The 15,095-nt window shown below is 40.9% G+C and overlaps 1 protein-coding gene across 2 annotated transcripts in view; it reads left to right on the top strand.

The window, feature by feature from the left end:
* LOC116688045 (calmodulin-binding transcription activator 1) overlaps positions 1-15,095 on the top strand; it is a 30,449-nt gene that overhangs the window by 556 nt on the left and 14,798 nt on the right. Inside the window, exons 1-3 of one of the 2 annotated variants that reach the window (XM_032513825.1) lie at positions 1,454-1,524; positions 1,846-1,941; positions 6,678-6,781. In XM_032513825.1, coding sequence (XP_032369716.1) covers positions 1,875-1,941; positions 6,678-6,781 — 171 coding nt within the window. In that variant the 5' untranslated portion in view covers positions 1,454-1,524; positions 1,846-1,874. Of the gene's footprint in view, positions 1-1,453; positions 1,525-1,845; positions 1,942-6,677; positions 6,782-15,095 lie in introns of those variants that run through there. The other variant, XM_032513824.1, reaches the window with a different exon arrangement.

Here is a 15,095-nt window from a genome sequence, read left to right as displayed (position 1 = left end):
GCTGAAGGAATTCTGATGCTTTCTCTGTGTGTGTGTGTGTGTGTGTGTGTGTGTGTGTGTGTGTGTGTGTGTGTGTGTGTGTGTTGTGTGTTGTGGTGCGTGTGGCGTGCGTGTGTGTGTGTGTATGTTGTCTTTAAGCATGAAGTAGACCATTGAATCGTAGATTTCCCTTTCTGACATGCACGCAACCTCCCAGACCAGCTGTGCATTTGTACATTTATTTATTCATATATGTGTGTGTGTATGTTTTTGTGTGTGTGTGTGTGTGTGTGTGTGTGCGCGTGCGTGCGTGCGTGTTTATGTTTGTGTTCATCTGATATGTGCTTATGGTTGCTAAGGCAGTGAAGGTGAGAATCTGGCTGCTTTTGGGGAGGAGGTGGGGGGGTGGCGTATGTGTGTCAGTTTTAGGTCATATCATGTATAATTGTAGTGTACATTTTGACTCCCTCAGCTAAACTCTTGGGGATCGTTGTTGTCACAAAAGCCACGATTTCATTCAGACTGTTCCAAATGTTATTTATTTTTCATGATTTTATTTAAAAGGTGACACAAATCACCACTGCAAAATTATCTCCATCTCAACATATAGGTTGATGAAATCTTTATTTCTTACTTAGTGTGTTTGACATTTGTTTATAAACATCTTCTTGTTTAGTCTGCTCTCAGTATTGCTTTTGTTTTTCTGCCTGTTCAAATTACTGATATCACACATCTCTGTTAAACCAACAAACAAAACATCTGAATGTTTTGTTATGGATGACACGCAGTTCCTCAGCAATTTAAGAGCTAAAAATGACACTGCACTAAAGACATCAGTTTTATTATCAGACTATTCTTAAATGATTCTTCTGATCTCTTCCTCAGCAAAGTGATACTGAAAAGACCCTGTCTCCACTAGGGAGCGATGCTGAGCAAGATGTCTGTAACGGGCAATTCTTTTGATAACTTAAACTTTACAAGTAGTATCATACATCTTTGATGCACATGTTCAGGTGTATACCACCAAAAGTCAGACACGTATACATAGAAGCGTGCAGGAGAGCATGCGGAGTGCAGCCAGAGGCAAAGGGAAGGCTGTGGGTTGAGAGTCCCGTTGCACAAAAAGACTAAAACTGTAGATGAGACAGATGGCCCATGGGCAGATCAGCAGGCACTGTACCACATAAATATAAAAACCATCCCCCCTGCCTATACTGTACTGTACACACACACACACACACACCACACACACACACACACACACACACACAACACACACAAACAGACTCACGCATTCACAGTATGAGGGTTTTTTTTTGTTCCATTGCCCCCTCTGTGTTATGAGTAGAGACAATGTAATAATTTACAAGCTTCAGCCATGCTGAATGGAAGCCAAATGAATCACAGGAGCGACAAAGCCAGACAACAGCTATCCACTCTTTCAATCCCATGGCAGATGTGCGTGGCGCTGATCAGCAGAGTACACCATTGGGCACGAGAACAACATCCACCATATAGCCTGGAAGACCATCTCCCTCTGCGCTGGTTGGTCTACTTTGTATCATAGCAACAGTGGTCAGGGAAACAGAAATGATGAGAGAGAGGAGAAACTAAAGCTGCGTACAAGTTAGTCACACACATGGAGGCAGTGTATCTACTGTGGCCAATTGATCAAGGGACACAATGGATACAAGTTAGTGGATCAAAAAAAGGATCAGCCCACATGCATATCAGTTGGAGTTTTGTTTCTGGGCTATAGAGGAGGAAGAATGAGGTAAAGTGTGCGACTGCCAAGGAAACCAAAGTCTGGAGCGTCTCCTAAATATGTCTTCTTTTTTTTTTCTCGCTCTCTTTCTCACTTTGTAGGACTGAAGAAGATAAGAAATCCAGAGCGGATGGTCAGGATTGCCGTTGGTTACACAGGACACACCCCTCCCAAGAGTGACGACACTGACGCCAACAGTAAGAGACACACAAACACCCTTCACACTGTTTGTGCATGCACACATTTGTCTGTAGCACATTGTGACTCTGGGAGCAAGTATGTGATACAGGAACTGAGGTCTCCTTCATCTGCTCTGTCACAGATCACACTTACACATACAAACACACACACTCTCACATACACACACACGCACTCACACGTAGACAAAACAAACACACTGTCTCTGTGCTGAGACGCCATTCCAATTCAGCTCTGTTAAACATCATGTTTATTCATGCATGCCAGTACAGTATTAGCGGGCACACACACACACACACACACACACACACACACACCACACACACACACACACACACATACACACACACATAACCATAGAGAAGCCAGGGTTTACTTTGGCTATCTGTAGTTTATTGTCATACCTAATCTGTACACATGGCATTATGTATCTATAATCCTCAATGGGCCTGGTTAAACAAGAAGTGAGATGGAGGGTGTAATCTGGGGTCGCTGCATGGCCGTGTAGCTGTATGCGTGTGTCCTGGGCATGTGTGTGATTGCTGGGGTGTGTTAGAGGGACTATAAAAGCAATGATTGCATTGATTGGTTATTGATTTCTGAGGACATGACGCAGAATGATGTATGTCTGCGCCTCTTTGTATATGTGTGTGTGCATAGTGTGGGGACAAATTGGAAGCAAATAAACAGATGTGAGGAGGAGCAGAGACCCATGCCGCTTAGGGCGGTGGGGTGTGGGGGTTATGGGTAACACTTCCCCCCCAATGCACACCCCAACCTCTTTTCAAGTTCAAAAGGAGAATATGGCCTCATACTTGCACCAGTCCCTCTTTTTGTGTTAAGAGGGATAAGGGCAAACAAAACTGTCACAAAATAGCCAATAAAGAATCAAAAAACACAATACAATAGAATAGAATAGAACGGAGAGTTATGTTTGGGGGGGCTGTTTAACATGAGCAGAGACTTCCCGAGCCTATCCCTGTCTCCTATCTGTTCTCACGTCCCAGCTGGAGGATTACTGGAGGAAAAGTTTATCAGCAGAATGATAAAATTAGCATGCACGCCCATCTCTCTATCCCTTCCCCCCCTCCGCCCCCTGCTCTCACTCCCTCTTCCTGCACTCGCTCATCCTATGCTATGCTCCCCCCTTCCTTCTCCCTGCCCTGGCTCTCCCACCTGCCCTCTTACCCTCCCTCCCATCCCTATATCTAGCTGCTGTGCAATGAGCCTTTCTTTCTGTCACATTAATTTCATCCCGAAAAGGGGGAAAATGTGAAAATTTCCCCTGACGCCTCCTAATATCAGTAGGGGGAGAGTTAAGAGTTGCATTTTGAGCGTTTTTCTCTCTCTTTACTGAGTAGAGTTTTATAATTAACTGACAGCCATCTCACAAGGGCATTGGCTTGTTTCTGTGTTAAATATGGAGATGACAGTTTTATGAGGTAAAATATTCATCAGTCGTAGGCCGCTCTTCTGTGTCATTCCAGTCTAAATTATGGCATTTGATAGGCAACCAAAGCAACGTTTTACTTTGGTCGCACATTTTCACTTTTTAGCATGTATATCTCTATATAACTTAATTTGCCTGCAGTTTTACATTAGCATTCAAGCTTTGTCACTCTTTTGGACTCTTTTTACTAGATTAGCTAGAGAGTGAGTGATCTGTACAGCCAGAAATGTGTGGCTTACTGCTGAGGGACTCACATGAAGCAACGCAGGTATTGAAACTGTGTCATTATTTCAAGCATAAATGTGAACAGCACTGAATTTACATATTTAGATGTGTTTTTCCAGTGTCCCAGGATGTTTCAATTTCCTGGGTAGCCAGAAACAGAAGAGAAATTTTTGCCCCATGTCACACCACAGTATAGCTCCACTGAGAGCCATTCGGAACAGATGGAAAAGACAATTGCGACAGTACCCCGGCTGAATTTTCAGGGACGCATTTGCTGGTTCGGAATTGTTAGAAAGACAAGATACAACCCTTTGGGGTGTAAAAGCTCATCAGCATGCAATATATCTGCAAAGTTGGTCTTCCATTCCTCGTCAGAGGGGAGAGTAAATGTGAGGATAGGATAAGATGACGATCATGTCCATGAAGGTGTGCTTTGAAAGGGATTTTGGTACCAAGGTCACTGGTAAAAAACGCCACTCTGGGACAAGTACTGTGATGTCTGTTCTTTGATCTACAGGCACTGTGTATGTGTGTGTCTGTTTGCATGTAAGAGCGTGTGCGGGTGTGTGCGCAGGTGTTTGTGTGCCGACGCATGTGCAACGGGCTTGTTTGATGTGGTGGTTCTGGTACATTTCAAAGGCGAGGCTCTGATGAGAATTCTTCAGAACAGCAGGGAGAGGGGAGGGGGTTATAGCCAGGAGGGGTGGGGCTAAAACGCTGATTGGCATTCATAGCGGAGAGGCTGGAGTGCTGCTAAAAAAGAAATTAGGCTTTAACTAAGCTGCGCCATTCAGCTGTTTAACTAAGCTGCTGCAGCGTTCAGCTGTTTGAAATTTTGTCTTCTCAGGCCTTCTATTAATAAATGCATAATTGATTAGGGGGAGCATACGTGCCTGAACACACTTCATACTGACACAAACGCACACATGCCCAGACACCTACGTACTCACATGAGCACACACATAGGACCCACTCCTGTCCTGCTACAGCACTTTCCTCTTTCTGTCTTTGTGTTACCTTGTTCCATCTCATTCTTGTCCTTGCATGATTCTTACTTTTTAATCTCTCTCTCTCTCTCTTTTCTCTCTCTCTCTATTTCTCTCTCTCCCTAAGTTTTATTTTTCTTCATTTACTGTCTCTCTCTGGCTCATTGTCTTCCTGCCTCTCTGTCTCCCGCTCTGACCCTCCCACCCCACCTATCTCTCTTTTTCTCTTGCTCTGTCGTCTGCCCTCAGGTAGAGTATAATTCCTATCTTCCCAGGGGAGTCATGAATGGACGCCCTCTACTCAAATGCTTATCTATAACCTTTGAGTGCTTGCTCTCTTTGACTTCTGAGCGGCACACCCGTTGGGCACACACAAACAGGCACACAAATACGCACATACACGTAGACCAAGCACACACACACACACACAAACACCAACACACACACCAGGGGCTCTATCTTTGTGCAGATGCAATGCACTGGTAAAGTACTACTTTCTGAGGTGCAGTGGGATTTTTTTTCTCACCTGCAAATATTCAGTATTTTGGTGATTCTCTGCCTGTTCAGTTCTACATTCTTCTACCATTAGTCACATCACATTACACTGGGGGGGAAAACATATACTGGTGCGCTATATTTTTGTCACCATCAACAAATCTCCCTCTCTGTGTATGGCTTAAACGTCGGTGACAAATACTTTATATTGTTACATTTTGATTTATTTAAATTTTTTAAAATTTCCTTCAACAGCTGGGCACTGTAGTTTTTAGCAAACATTACCCAAACAGATGGAAGTAATGCATTTATTGAGGACTATTTTCACCTGCAAATTTGGTGCTAGCATCCAGTGCAAAAGTGTAGCTCACCAATCTAAAAAAAAAATTACAGTTTTTGAGTTTTTGAAAAAAGGAACAATAGAGGATTATGGCAGAGAGGAATAAGATGTATTAAACTTTGGCTACACAGGCAATACTTGTCAGTAGGATCCATTGTTCATTTTGGTCTGTTAATGGAATTTGTTGATAATAAAGAAGAAAAAATTAATGTCATCAGGCAACAATGCAAAGGAGGTAAAAGTTAATAACTGATTTTTACCAACTTTTGCGTTTCCTCACCTGTGTAGCGTTAAAGTGCATCATTACACACAGAAACCATGAAGCTCCTAAACATCACCTGCCTGTAGCAACATTTGGGCTGCTGTATATTTGCACTTGTGACTCTCCTGCTCCCGTACAAGAATATTAGTTTCCTCTCCGGAGTAGCTAGTCTTTCAGTCTCTGTTCCATTACCAAACTGTCTGTATAAAACTGCCAGGAGAGCATTGCTTTTAAAGGGGATAAGGGATGCCCTTGTGGTTGGACATGATTGCTACCAACCCCAAATGCAATGATAATGTATGATAATGGCTTCTTCGTAATCCAAATCTGTTTCCCAGTAGGCCCCAGGTGCGCTGTGCACCTCCACCTGCTATCCACAAATAAGTGTGCTGCCACTCCCTTTATGACTGCACACTTCACTATTGTTCATACCTGTAAATTGATTGCCAAGGTTAACAACCTTACTTGTCTATATCACTGTGAATCATCAATAAGTGAATGAGATATGATAATACAAACTTACAGAAAGATGACTTGGAAATATGAAACACAGTTTTTGTGCAATTTGCTTTATTCATTAGGAATAACACACGTACTGGGCCATACAAAGTATAAGCCTGACATCTCTTCACTGCTATGCCAAAAATTCTCATTTCTGATAAATCACAAATCCCAGCAAGTTATCACAAATAGTACTGGATGGACCAAAATGAATTAAATTGTATGTCTTTCATAGTCCTGATCACATCTTTGTGCAAATTCACTTTCTTAAGGTCACATCAGCCTTTAAAAACACTACACAATAAAAACGTGTTATGATTGTATTCATCCAGATTCCGGAGATGCTGCTTTTTGGTATTCTCCTTGCACAATGTCTCTGTGTCTAATGAGAGATTCCTCTCCTCTTCCTACTCATCCCTCATTTATCTTCATTTATCTTCACCTCTGCTCTTCCCCTACCTCCCCTCTCTCTCCAGATGAGCCAGGCCAGTTGAAGATCTACCTTCCTAAGAAGCTGTTAGAGTGTCTACCCAAATGTTCCTCTCTGCCCAAGGAGCGCCATCGCTGGAACACCAACGAGGTGAGACTAAGACAAATTGAAGAGGAAAATATCCGTGACATTGAGACGAACTCAGTGTTTTTTGTTAATGACCCATCTCTAGCTAATGTCACATTGAGAAATAAAGAGGAGGTAAACAAATACAATGGTAGCTTTTCATTATGTGACCCTAAAACTGTGACACTAAGAAATAAAAAAACAGCAACCCAAGCTCACAGCCAAAAATTCCGCTGACTATACATTCCATTTGGTGGGATGCTGTCTATTTCGCTTTGTAATCCAAACAATTCTGGATTAAGGCGTAGTAATCAGGGAGTCCTGGGTCTAAAACTAAATACAACATAGAGGCTTAGAAACTAAAAAAGAAGGCTACAGATTGAATGTTTCCACTGCTGAGTGTTGCTGGGTTCAAAAACCCTTATGGCCAGTAGGATACAGATTGTCTAAATCTAACATTGTTGCTATGCAACCATACAAAGTTGTTCAATGTGTGGCACATTTCTGCTCATAGTTGTTTTTTCTGCTTTGTGTTATGTGTAAAAATGATGCTCTATGTATCTACATTGGGTAAAGTTGTCTTACAAAACAAAAAATAGAAGACTAAAATGAAAAAGCTATCTGTGAGGTATGAACAACAAAAGCAGTGACCATGCACCCAGAGGATTTTATCAGTAAAGCAAGATACATTACATTGAAGTAACTTCAAGGCTTTTTGCACTTTGCTTGAGTCAACGTTAACCACATTTAGAACTTTTAGTATGCTTTGACTGTAGACAATTTCACACAAACTCATGGCTACCACTCATTAATGTAAGGCTTAGAGTTCGATCTGCTCTGGGACAAGATTAGCAACATATTTGCAGCATTAACATAGGTAAGTTGAACTGTGCTGCTGGCTAAGTGGTACAATGTTAAAAGAGTCCAAATTAGGTTGGGACAGCTCTTTACTCATGGCCAAAGATAACCCTGAGCTAAACATTTGGGGTGTGAAAAGCCTTTCAGAGTTGCATGTTGTTCCAGACTTAAGCTGTTAGCTTAGGGAAGTGTTTGATCGTTGTAAATGGATGCAGGCATTTATCGTCAATGGCTCCTTGTTTATGCATTGCACAGCTCACCACTGGTGGTTTGCTCCATCCATTGTGATGTTGTTGGGCTCTGCTGAGACATTTTCTCCATGTGCAGGCTGTGCACTCCATTATGAATGTGTGTTTGTGTGTTTGTGTTATTGATTACCAAGTCCAGCATTATTATGCAATACAAAGCTGATTTGGCCTGTGGTTTTTCTCTCAGGAAAGTCATTAAATCTTTCATGCAATCCATCTCAATGAAGGTCATACTGGGAGTACAGCGCCTACTAAATAGTGTGTTCACATGAATAGGTGTGTGTGCTGTGTGTGCGTGTGTTAGAGCCCAACCGATATATGCCTATTACCGGCCGATAATATTGACATTTCCCGAACTATCGGTATCCGCATTTATAATGGCCGATAAAAATTTAATAAAATAAAAATGGAAATCAGAACTTTAATATATGTTGATATTCTTCTGTTCTGTTGTGGCAATAAAACAAATTATTATCATTATTTTATTGAGAACTCATAAATAAATACAAATAACTAATGTTAGGGAAATCTGTTTATGTTTTGTTGGATTAAAAGAAATATATATTGATCAATATAAATCAGAATATCCGATTTTTAAATAACCAAATTTCGGTTATTAATTTTCGGTTCTAGTGTGTGTGTGTGTGTGCGTGTGTGTGTGCGCATGCGTGTGTGTTTGTGTTTGTGTGTGGTTCAGAACAACGTGACCGATGCTGGTTAGGGACTTCCACACATCAGCCTATCCAAGAGCAGTTGTGCACAATGCACAGGGACTAGACCAAAGCACCTTGTTGCTGCCCCCTCTCCTGCCCTCTCTCTCTTCCTCTCTATCAGTCTCCCTTCCAACTTACCATCTAGTCCTCTCTATCTTTATCAAACCTTTCCTCTCCTCCCCCTCTCCCTCTTTCTTTTTCTCTCCATTGCTCTCTCTCACTGATGAGGAGGTATAGGCTCAGTTCAGAGGGAGGTTGGGTGTCCCTCAGCGGATTCCTTCAAAGCTCGTCTTCCACACAGGCATAAAGTTTCCTGCATACTTAAACACTCCATTGTGTCTGCTGCTCCTCTTGCTTGGTGCTTTTATAGGGGGAGCCATGTGTATACTAACTATTCGTCTAGTGCAAATACTGTTTGTTTTTTCACGTGTTTCTCGTGTGTAAGTGTGTCTGTTAAGGATATGCACAACTCCAGATTATTGCGGTCAATTATTCTGTAGCTGTTGCAACAAAAGAATTGATTTTTCTCTGCGTGTGTTGATTTTTATCTACAAATTTTTATCTACAGATAAAAATCAACTCTTTTGCTTGTTTTGCAGAAATTTCAAAAAGTATAGTAGTTTAATCAGCAGCATATTAAAAATTTAAATCATCATTGGTCATTACAATTTAGACACATGTAGATATACATACATCATACGTACATACACCAAGGATTGTAGGGTGTAACACAATTTTATGCGTGGGATTTTCAGATCAATATCGTTCTGGTCTAGATGTCGGTCATGAAATGAGGCAATGTGTTATTGACAAAAGTAATTATTTGTTGTTGTTATACTAATGCGTCTGTGTGTTGGTGTATGTACATTTGTGCCTTTTTTGGTTTATTTTATCTTATTTCTATACGCTTACGCATAAGAAAAATCCAAAAATGGTTTTGTGTTTCCTTATCCTCACATCCATAGTGTGTGTGTGTGTTTGTGTGTGTGTGTGTGTGTGTGTGTGTGTGTGTGTGTGTGTGTGTGTGTGTGTAAATAGGAATAGGAAAAGAGTGTGATAGATAAAGAGATTACCATTCTGTGTTTTGATGCCTCTGATTAAGTCAGACCCAATCTTTACAAGTCTGTCCTTACTGTCACCTTTTTCTTGGCATGCTTATGTCTGTGCAAGTGTGTGTGTATTTCTGCGTGCGTGTGCATGTGTGCGCGTTTGTTATCTTGCCCATGTGCGCGATTGCATATGATCTTCTGATCTCTGTTTTGTCACGCATGGCTCCTCCCAACACCTTGGCCTCCCACGAGCAGTGAGCTGTGACCCCATACATTTTTACCCCATCCACTCCTCCTCTTCTCTGTCCTTTCCTCTCTTCCTTCCCCCTCTTCCTCCATCTCTCTCTCTCCCTTTTGTGTATCTACTGATGTGTGAAATTATTCTGGGATGGAGGGATGGATTCCTCCCTGAAGGGCTGAGCAGAGGCGTGAGCCTTTTGTTCAATAATAGATTGGGGGTGTATGTGTATCTGTCCATGGTAATAGACTATAGACTAGTTTTAGATAACAAACCACACTCAGGTGGACACACGTATGGTAGAGTCTGTGTTATCCATCCATCGGGAACACTGAATAAAGGAGGCTATCAAACTTTTTTAAATGTAGACAAAGGCAAACTTTTGAGTCTGGTCCTGGGTCTCAAGCTTATGAAAAGATATGATTACTACTGAGGAAAAACTCCCTTTTAAAAGCTTCAATTTGATCTATGAAACGTGCACTCACTCACTATGCGACTGTGCACGTCATTGCATGATCTAATGTGGATTTTAAAGGCTTCTGCTTCAGAGCAGCCCCCCCCCCCCCCCACTGTGATTCAAATGATGCAACTGTCAAATGGGTCGACACAGACTTCAGTACATCACACAGACGACAGCAGTCGGTGCCACAATAATTCTGCATGCGAGTCTGCTCCACATGTCGCTCAACTATATGGGTGCAGAAAGCAAGCGTTAGAAGATGGCATTATTCTGGTATCAATAATATGAAATAATATGATATGAAACATGCAGTGTTTTATTGTGGAATTCTATTCTCACCATGCAATGATATATTGGTAGCTGTGTGGTGTGAAGGCAGCTAGTTGACAGTTCAAACACGCTCATGTCTGGCTGTGGTGCTGCATGACACTAACATGATTGCTTGAATAAGAAACCGATCAAAAAGCATATACATTTTAGACCGTTGTCCCATCCTTTGTGTGCATCAAGGGTAGGTGTTGTCATGGTAACATATTAGTTGTGTGTGATCGATGTTGCTTGTTTGACACAAACACTGTTCATGATTGTTCAGTACATCAAAGGTGATAAGAGAGACTTGACATAGTCAGTACATCTTCTTGCAATGTGTGAACGTGTAGGACAGATCAAAAAACAAATAATTGGTCAAGGACAAAAGCTCTTAGTCTCAGGTAAAAATGTCAGGAACCTACACACACTCACCTGTGTGTGCTGTGGCGTCTCAGCTTGTGTGAGCTCCAATTTCTAGACCAAACAAAGCTCTGTATGCATGGGTCTCTGTCTGAGTGTGCCTGAGTGTATGTGCATGTTTAATTTAGTATCCATGTCATTATTGTTGTTTGTGAGGCATTAAATTGAATTAAATATGCATGCATTGTATCACTATGTTTTGTCATAGACATATTTCCCATTTTTCTCCCTGTAGGTAAAACATAAGGCAGGAGGAGAGGTATCTGGATGACGTTAAATGTCAGCTACCAGACTCCGTGAAAATGTACTATGGATCCATTATGGAAACCAGAGCGATACAGTCAGCAGACAGCCAGTTGCAGGCCTCCATTTATACTGTGTTGAAGGGTGCCCTTGATTTATGAATTTAATGTGTGAATTGCTAATGTCCATCTCACACTGGCATGTGGCCGGGAGAAGCTGACACTCTCCATTTTGTCTGCTGTGTCAGAACAAAGACAAAATTAACGTGTTTCCAAGAGTTTGAGTGTGTGTGTGTGTGTGGTGTGTGTGTGTGTGTGTGTGTGTGTGGTGTGTGTGTGTGTGTGTGTGTGTGTGTGTGTGTGTGTGTGTGTGTGTGGGTCTTGTTTAACTATATTTGTGGGGTCCAAAAACTGTGAGTCTAGTATGTGTAGTTGTGGGGTCCCAATAGATATGTGGGGCCATAATGCTGGACCTCACAACTTTAAAGGGCTGTTTGAGGGTTAAGACTTGGTTTAAGCATTAGGGTTATAATTAGGTTATGGTTAGGGTGAGGGTAAGGGTTAAGGTTAGGCATTTAGTTGGGATGATTGTGGTTAGGGTAAGGGGCTAGGGAATGCATTATGTCATTGACGGGTCCCCACAAAGATAGTGCCGCTGTGTGTGTGTGTTTGTGAGTGAGTGATTGAGTGAGTGTGTGTGTGTGTGTGTGTGTGTGTGTGTGTGTGTATGTGTGTGTGTGTGAGAGTGTGTGTGTGTGTGTGTCCCAGAGCCTGCCTATGGCTGTAACCTCTCCAGTTGACATTGAGCTCTGTGCTGTTGCCATTTACCAGAGTAATGCATGGTTTAATGAGAGGGTAAAGAAGCCAACACTCACTCTCGCACACCAACACACACTCTCACACACAGACACACACACACACACACAAACACACACTCACGCATGCTCACACATGCTTGCACACATGTATACACACGCAGACATACACACACACACAATACCAAAGGGGTGTTTCACAGCTCCTTGTGTTTGATTCCTATTCTTTTATTTTTAATCATTCCTCTGTCTTTTGGGTTGAGAGATATTTTATGTTTAGAGAGCGCCAAGTTATAATGACTAATTAGTCCTCCAGGCTCTCTCACTCTCCCTCCCTCTCTTTTTCTCCCCTCGTCTTTGTCTATCTCTCCATCTCTCTCTGAGCCAAGCATAGCCCAATTAACACCCAACATCATTTAGTGTCTGTTTAGACATCCATACTGTTCTGCTGACCAAACTGGCAATATAAACCAAATGTGCAGCAATGCAAATAATTAATTAAGATTCATTCTATTCATGAATGTAATTTCCTCGTTGATACATGTAATTATCTGGCAAGCCTTTCATTTGCAAATGGTGCTCTACATGGTAAATTGGACATGTGAGTAGGTGCTTCACTGTTAGCTGGGATTATTATTTCAACAGGTATTAGTCATGCAGATGTTTGAACATACACAAGTTCACAAAGGGGCTGAGATTAGGCAGGTTTTACAAGTCTAGTCAGGGAAAGCCAGGAGTCTGAGGTAGGAGTTAGTATTGCCTCTCCTCTCCTCTCCTCTCCTCTCCTCTCCTCTATTCTCTTCTCCTCTCCTCTCCTCTGCACCCAACTGGAAGCCCCACATTTTCATTCTGTTCTATTTTCTCCATGCCGCACAGACCCACTATTTATCTTGCCCTCTATAATTTGACACAAAATATTGTTAACTGGAGACACAGAAATATATTAAACAGTGGGAATGTGTGACTGTGATTGTAGTGGTTCTGTGTATGTGCCTGAGCTTGTTTGTTTGCTTGTGTGCCCTATGTCTGTGTGTGTGCGTGCGTACGTGTGTGTGTGTGTGTATGCGTGTGTGTGTGTGTGTGTGTTTGTGTGTGTGTGCGTGTTTTAATTTCCAAGCCAAACCAAAATTAACTGAATGACCAACAGTGTCTGCTGTAATAACAAGCCTGGCTGTCCAGTGGAGACAATACTTTTTGTATCCTAAAATGTCCCCACATAGAACCTCTGTAATATCTGAGTCCTGCGTAAATTAGATTTAATTCAATGGAGACAGATGAAGCCTAAAAACGTTGTGTTTGTGCATGTGTGTACACACACAGATGGTCCTTGTCCTCCTATTTTGAGTGCTTGTGCTCCATGTGTGGAGCTTTGGCTAGATAACTTTATTTTACTTTGGTAACTTTATACTCCTCAGACCTTGCAAGGACTTTTGAAGTAAAATATGTTTTAGAGCAGCACAAGGCAATTTTGCATGTTTACATCCCCAAATAACAGTGAGGTGTCAACAAAACATTTTAAATTAAAGCACCATAGGTGCAGGAACCCTATTGATTTTGATCAAGTTTTTTTAGCGTCTTCATTTTCAGGCTTAATAATTATAATTATAATAATAATATGCCTAGTTAAGGATTTCAGAAACAAATACATATTTCATACTCTGCTCATGATTTACAAATATTTCGAAGAGGTTTCAGTCAAACATCTTTTTTGTCTTCATTCTGCACATGCAGTCCAGCTTGTTGTCTTGTGTTTAATGCAAATAATTCAACATTTTTAATAATTCAAACAAGTTTAACAATACTTAAAGAAGAAAAATGAATGTCAAAATATCTGGAAGTCCTTCTCACAATATTTGTACAATTGTTTAATTTAGTTCTGTGTATGCTTATGACCACTTTTTAATCATTGCTGAGGCTCACGATGTGCCAGTCTACAACACATTTTCTTTTATGTCACATATTTTGGGGATATTTTTAAAATCTCTCTGCTACTACTCAGTGAAACCTTAATGAAAATATATCAGCCATACAATCTCCCTATACCAAACATGCTTACATATTGATCAGTAAGTTGTGTTTGTAGCCAACCCCTCATTACTTTAAAATTAATTCAGTGTGCATTTTACTGGTTTAATTTCTTAACATTAACATTTTGTTGTTGGCATAATGTTGATTCAATCTGTACAGAATTTTCCCACAGTGCATATTTGGACAAATTATAATTATGGCTCTCTTTGTATGCCTGAAGTTAAATAATCCATAATTACCACAAATATTTGGGCTGTTCTCCAATAAGTACACCCAGGTGTTTTTCATGCAGAGTTATACCTCAGAGCCTACCTCATGGCTAATCCATCAAAACGTGTACACATTTGTACAAGACACAAAAACGTATATGCAAAATCAACTATGTAATTCTAAAATAATCAAACTTCAAAGACCTATGTGCAAAAGGGGTTTCAAAAGGGTATCAGATCACATTTGTTTGTGGTCTACAGAGGTGATGTGCGTTGTCCTCATGGGCCTTCAACCCACCAATGGCCACATGCAGGCTGCAGCTCTATTTCTAATTTTTTTTTTTTTTTGGTAGTCAATAGTTTATTTGAACATGTAAAAAAACAACAACATTAAAATTAAAGATTTATATACATGCATTCATGCATACATATATAATTAAAATGACAGATAAATAAGGCCGTGTACTTCTTAGCACGATCTTCCAAAATTAAAAGTCATTCAAACAAAACAAAAAATTTCCCATGTTCAAAAAGGAGTAGGAAGAAGTTGATAAACAACTTATCAGCTCCGACCCCCTTTCTCTACTTTTATCCTTTAATAAATCTTATGTTTCAGTTATTTACACATCATAGACCCAGATGCATACACACACACATTTACACTGTTTTTGTTTCTTTTTTTCCCTTTCTTCTTCTTTCTATACCATCTATCTACATCAGATTAAATAATAACACATTCATACTAGACT

Source organism: Etheostoma spectabile, chromosome 4 (genome assembly GCF_008692095.1).
Source record: "Etheostoma spectabile isolate EspeVRDwgs_2016 chromosome 4, UIUC_Espe_1.0, whole genome shotgun sequence".
In the NCBI taxonomy this organism is placed as follows: domain Eukaryota; kingdom Metazoa; phylum Chordata; class Actinopteri; order Perciformes; family Percidae; genus Etheostoma; species Etheostoma spectabile.
Note: the sequence above shows the minus strand (reverse complement) of the source record. Positions and strands in the feature narration are given on the sequence as shown.